At 40.8% G+C, this 6,722-nt stretch overlaps 1 protein-coding gene across 1 annotated transcript; it reads right to left on the bottom strand.

Moving 5' to 3' along the window:
* Positions 1 to 4,935: 4,935 nt before the first annotated feature.
* Positions 4,936 to 5,841, bottom strand: LOC146788829 (vomeronasal type-2 receptor 26-like). The gene has a single exon (XM_085629939.1). It carries the CDS (start codon positions 5,839 to 5,841, stop codon positions 4,936 to 4,938), a length of 906 nt encoding a protein of 301 aa, XP_085486065.1.
* Positions 5,842 to 6,722: the final 881 nt, after the last annotated feature.

A 6,722-nucleotide genomic window follows, 5' to 3' on the forward strand; every position in this document is an offset into this window, starting at 1 on the left:
AGGCCCGAACAGAATCCTTAATGCACTAATTTAAAGGAGACGTAATTTACTGGGCCCATTATTTTGCACCGTTTTTTAATGAGCTGTATCATAACAACCAAAATCCAGATTGTGGAAATGCAAATCTTCCAATCCATCTACATGAGTGAAAACCTAACCTTACCAACATATATAATAATAAAATGAATAATCCATATTGTATCCAACACAAATTAACCGCTTATCGCCTTAATCGATTTCAAAGCCAAGCTTTATGCATCTTGTTTACACCATCATTTAAAATCATGGGCAGACAAAAAAATGGCATATACCACAAATACAATCAGGTTTTCGGAGTGGGCATGGGGACGCTAACAAATTGACCATCATTAACTTTCTTAATAGAGAAGGCCAAAGACAGAAAATCACAGCTATTTGCATGTTTTGCAGACTTCAAGTCTGCGTTTGATCGAGTTCCTTGAGGATGCTTATGGTCAAAATTGGAAGAATGGGGTATTCCAAAAGCCCACTGTGGACAATTATAGAACTACGTATAGGAACCTGTGTGCAAGTCAAAATTGGAAATGGCAGCCAAGTTACAAACAAAATTCATACAAAGAACTGCCTTAAACATGGATGCATCTTGGCCCCACGTCAGTTTAACTTGTACCTTGCAAATCTTGTAGGCGCCCTCCCACAGGACGACACCCACCCGCCAGTCTTGGCTCAAGGGAAACTAGGGTGCCTCCAATATGCGGACGATATCGTCCTATTGAGTCCAACACTCCATTGGTCTGCAACACAGTATGAATGCCCCAAAAAGCTACATGGATGAGCAAGAGCTAGAGCTTAACTTGAATAAAACTAAAGTGGTTTGGTTGGCTGATTCCAAATTTAATTCATCATCCTGGTTTGTGGTGGGGAAAAAGGTTGATTTAGCGAACACATATAAATACTAAGGATTTGACGTGGAACATAAAATGGCTTTCAAACATTCAGCCAAAGCACAGTCGTTAACGTGGGGGTTTAAATTATTAAAGAAGATACTGAGCTGTCCATCATTCAGTCATTTGCTGACAGTAATTCCCGATCAGTTAACGCCAACGGTGATCCATGGTACGGAAATCTTGCGGGTCGTGAAAGTCACTCTCAATAACAGCCAAACGAAAGTATACAAAACCGTGTTTCACATCCCAAAATCAGCCTCACCAGCCCAGGTACACCTATAGTTTGGCTTGACAAACCAAGCATTTCAATGCAGAAGTGCTTATATCAATCAGTGCATAAGGCTACATGCCCCGAGAGCGGCTCCATCAACAGCTTATGCTGGCTGGAAATTGAGGAGCAACAACACAGCAACATAAAAGGCTCCTGGGGATTTCATCTAAACCAGGTCATGAAGGATTTAGGTATGCAAGATGCCTGGGGAGCGAGCATGGGAAAATCTGCATTTTATTGAGCAATAAATGCTTCAACTTGGATCTTGTCTCATTTAACAGATAAAAGTGCTCTTGCACGGAGACGACACGCGTTGGTACTGATCAACTCATACAACAGCTTGCGACCTTAAGAGGGTCTTTCAGAGCACTTTTCTCGTGCCCTATATCATCAGTTCATGTTATTAAGTTTTTGCTTAATTGAGATGAAAGATCTTATCTCCACTTAGAAAGATCAGTCGCAAAATCGAAAAGTCGACTGTGGATACAAGTAAGAGTCGCTAGTACATATCTTTTGTGTGTGCACGGTGCCGCTGGCTCAAAGGAAAATACACTTGAAACTAATATTATTAAGCCTGAAAATTCATTCTTCCCCGAAACAATGTACAACACTATGGGCAGGCAATAGGAGGAAAGGGGTATTACAAAGGTAGGGGATCTGTATTCAACCAATCAAAGGTCCTCATTTATAGATCTGCAACAGAGATATGGAACAATGTCAGGGACTCACTTCAAGCACAGGCAGATCACCAGTTTCTTAACCCAAATAGGGACTGAAAAGATTTCTACAAATAAAATTCCCCTAGTGAAAGTTATGTCGTATCCTCAGACTAGAATCAAGCATATATATAAAATATTAATGGATAGAGCTCCTGACGACCTGGGAAAGGTAGAAACTAAATCGGTCAGGAAACTGGGAAACCGTGACATGGTTTTATATCAGTCAATCGCACTAGGGAAGGAAATATTTATCTCAGCAAATTTTAAAGCTCAACATTATCAAACTATCTTTGATCTCTATTTTACTCTGGCCAAGCTTTCTTGCTGGGGTAAAAGAGGGGACGATAAATGTCCTCGGTGTGATCAAGGAATGGCGGATATAATACATATGTTTTTTGGATGTGAGAAATCAGTGCTACTAAAAGAGGGATTAAAGGAATTTCTGCTAGTAGCATTGGGGGGCAGGGTCTGTATAACTCCATCACTGATGCTATTGGGCTTTGATGACAAGATGCATGGCAGAACGACTTTGTTTTCATTGAGGTGGCGTTGGCCATAGCTCGGCTCCTTATTGCTACAAAATAGAAGGATGTTGATCCTCTCACGTATCACACCTGGCTGGGTCGCTTGTTGGCCATATCTAATCTTGAAAGATCCCTGTATAACTGTAAAGGCCGGCGCCAAAGCAAGAGAGGCCGTAAAATCTGGGTGCCAATGAGCAAATGTCTTACAAGGCATAAAGATGGGAGGGATTGGTTGGCCTAGGATGGAGGAAGAAAGAACGGGTGGGATAATAGAATGATTCCTCTATGCACAAGAGTAGGAGAAAATTGTATATGTATCGATCTCCATCGATGGCGTAGCCAAATGTTATGTACTATTATCTATTCCTATGTTTCTAAGTCATATTGTACAGTTTTAGATTTTACCAATTTCTTTTTCTTGTCTCCCGTACCCCTCTCATTGTCTTTATTCTTTATTGCCTTTTTTTGACTATTTGTATGTTTGACGGGATGTATATATATGACATTTTCTGAAAATTGATGTTCGAAAATGGCAATATTTGTATTTATGATGGTTTTTTACTCTCGCCAAATAAAATATTATGACTATAAAAAATAAAAAATAAATTATTATTGCAGGCAAGCAGTAATCACTTGGTTAAGTGGCGCTTCATTTCCCCCAGCCTGCCAGGTGGTAAAAATTCTAAAGCTGATCTTCAAAGAAATGGACCAAGTGAACGAACATTCTGCTGCTAGGGGGCAAATAAGAGCGCAAAGTTGGTTCATATTTAAGACCAGTGAACTCTAGAAGGCACTTGCACTTTATTTGTGATTTGAACAGCTCACTTACTCAATATCAGATTGCTAAATTCTAGGTTTAGACAAGGTACCTGCACTTTAATTCGTGGATGAAGCTACGACAGGCACAAAATATCTTCTGCTAGGGGGAAAATAGAATTAGCAAGGTCAGACGACCGGTTAGTCCACTGGTTTACTTTAGGCCACTGGTTAACAGGTGCAATATAGGACTAACAATGGACTTACACCTACATTCACTTGTATTTATTCACAAATGTATTTTACTTGCAGGATAAATGGCATATCACTAGGTTCATTGTATATAGCAGAATTCCTTAGCAGAGGTCAGAGTACAAGGTTTTCTGAGTCGTTTTTTGTATTTTAAACAAATGTATTAGAAATGTTTTTTTAATGGCATGCAGTAGTTTATAAACTATGCGAACAAACTTGACTTTGACACACATCATGCCCGCTCTAGAATTCAAGGTGGAGTTTATGTCTAGTTTGCACCTAGATTTGAGAAGTACAGGAAAATACACTTTGCAAAGTGCATTTTTTGTTTTACCGCAAAAATATAAGGATAGACACAAATTTAAATAATTTGAAATCCTCTCTCTCAGTAGAAGAGCTTTTATTGCTAGAATGCTAAGCTGATAAAGTATTCCCTAAAGGATCACATGTTCAAGGCATATAATTGTGATGTGCACAATACAAAGCTATTTGTGTGTAAATGATGGACTGTGAAAGTACCCCAGTACAACATGACATCTCTGCTCGTTCTTCGTTGGGCTCTAGTGGATTTTCTATCACAAAGTGAACGCAGAATATTGGCTGCAAAAATATCAAGTCATGATGGCGTCTGCAGCTGTATTGTCAAGGTAAGTAGATTGGTAAGTTTAGATTTTGGATCATATTACTAACATCTCATGCGGCGTGACACCTTGCTGTGGTGCAAGGGTAGGAACGTGCCATACTTAACACTATATGGTGCGTTCCTTGCATTTCCCAGCGCTGGTGCACAATTTGCTGGCTAGCACCAATGCAGGCACCCTTGCACCGTGGTGCCAGCATTGTAAGCACGATTGTATTTGTGCAAAAAGGGACACCTTCCTGCACAAAAACAATCCTCCGAGGTATTTTCCACTTTCTATGTGTGCTGCAGAATGGAGCACAGATAGATAGAGGAAGTACCGAGGAGAAATACAGATATTTCTCCTTGTTATGCCTCATGTGGGAAGACATAGCATTTTGACACATTCCCAGGTCTTCCAGTATTGGTAAATATGGGAATGCTTCAGAATAAATGTGTGGATGGGTGGTAGCACCCATAGTCCATCCATGGAATGCCTTTCCAGGGCAGAGTAACACAATGCAATGTTGCACTGTGTTGTGTTTTTCTGGATTTATCATGCCACTCCGGGCCTCACAAGGTGGCTTGTATGGCTTGATAAATCAGAGGTTTTGCGCTGCCCACGGGCCATCTTGCGTGGCGAAAGGGCGACGCAAAACCTCATTAAATAAGCCCCTTAATATTTTTAACTCCACACCAATGTGCCTTGATGATATACATGCTGTCAATATACATAGATATGGAGTTAAGAATAGTAAATGTAAACACCCACTTATATTTACCGACATTGAAGAAAATGTGCTATCCATATTCTGCACATGGTATTGTTGAAGGTCAATAATTGTCACTCAGTATTGTGCTATAAGTCTCAGGTGTTTACTTGTTTTCCCATTAGATAGTCCTTGGCGTTCAGCTCAGGCCTAAGGAGGATGATGTAGAGTTTAGGGATGAAGATACAGCCAAGCAGTCCAGAGCTGGAAGTAAGGATGGCAAAGATCTCCACGGCCACCATGTACCTGCCCTTGGTGCTCAGGTATGCTGGGATGAAGGAGACCCAGACGCTGCAGAATACCAACATGCTGAAGGTGATAAACTGGGCCTCGTTGAAAGTAGCTGGTAACTTTCTAGCTATTGAAGCAACAACAAAGCTAAGAAAAGCCAAAAATCCCACATAACCAATCACAGCAAAGAACAAAGCAACAGAACCTTCATTACACTGTAAGATCATCTTCCCAGTTTCTGATTTGGTGTCAGTGTCTGGAAATGGAGCAGACAGAAGAAGCCACACAGAGCAGATCAACACCTCCCCCAGTGAGCAGATAATCATCACAAAGATGGACAATCGAGGGCCCACCCACTTTTTGAGTTTACTGCCCGGCTTTGTGGCATTGAAGGCAATGATAACTATGAGAGTTTTTGCTAAAACTGAAGAAACAGCAATAGTGAAAATGATCCCAAAGGCAGTTTGACGGAGGAGACAGGAAGTCTTTGAAGGGCGTCCAATAAACAAAAAACAGCAGAGGAAGCACAGCATGAGGGAGAGGAGGAGGATGTAGCTGAGATCACGATTATTGGCTCTAACCAGAGGTGTGCTGCTGTATTTAATAAAGATTCCTAGCACTCCAGCAGTGATGATGAAGAACAAACTTGTGATGGAGGTTAAGGCAACTCCCAGCAGATCCTCATAGGACAGGAACTCTACCGCCCGTTGAATGCAGGAATCTCTCTTCTGATTGGACCACTGGTCTTCAGGGCATGTTAGACAGTTTGTCATATCTGCAATGAAAGAACATTGTTCAGTATTACAGAAGGTGCTTTCAAGTAGGGAAAGATGAGAGAGATGAATGGAATGTGACACAGTCTAGTTATTATGACCTTCCCTATGGCTAGCTATGCACCTTTAGGCCCCTGCTTTGAAAATGTCTCCAAACTGTATTTACACTGGTGCTGCTGGATTGGAACTTCTGCCCTTTCTTCTACATTATGTGACTATCACAGTTCAATCTAATCTCCTGATTTTACAGAAGCCTCATAAACACCAAAGCCCCTCCTCTGCAGCATGCACACAATCTTGAAATGACTCCCCTCCCTGTTCTTCAACCACAATACCTCAATGCACAGCTCTCTTTATTTCTCTAAATAACGTTTCTGTTATACACATTCATACCCTTAAATAGATAAATATCTTACTATAAACCATAAAAGTTTAATATGTTTAGACACTGAAGAAATGAGCACAGGCAAACTTTGTATTTTTGCCACTGTGTTACATTTTCTCAAACACAAGTGAACTTTATAAACCTCAGCAACAGTGTCATTTCATTTGGTCTCTATCGAAAACTAGTAGACCCAACACACATAGCTGGGCAAACATTGGATTTCATACTCAGAAACTCTCCTAACCTATAGGTCGAATCCCTCACGACTCAGAACTGGACAGACCATTTCTCTAACAATTTTCCACTCCTTCTGGGAGAATCCCCGGACCTCAATACTGTGTCACCTACAAAGGTCAGACATGGAGAAAGGAGTCTCTACAGTCCTTTACTTCACATTTTACTCCATCCTTCCATACCGCTCATGGAGATATTAAGCTTGGTCTGAAAATTTTTGAGGAAGCATTACCCAGGCATTAGATATTATCAAACCTCGAAA

The sequence above is a fragment of the Triturus cristatus genome, chromosome 10 (genome assembly GCF_964204655.1).
Source record: "Triturus cristatus chromosome 10, aTriCri1.1, whole genome shotgun sequence".
NCBI lineage: Eukaryota > Metazoa > Chordata > Amphibia > Caudata > Salamandridae > Triturus > Triturus cristatus.

Coding starts and splice junctions, on each gene's coding strand:
- LOC146788829 (XM_085629939.1), bottom strand. CDS start 5,841: ATGACAAACTGTCTAACATGCCCTGAAGACCAGTGGTCCAATCAGAAG.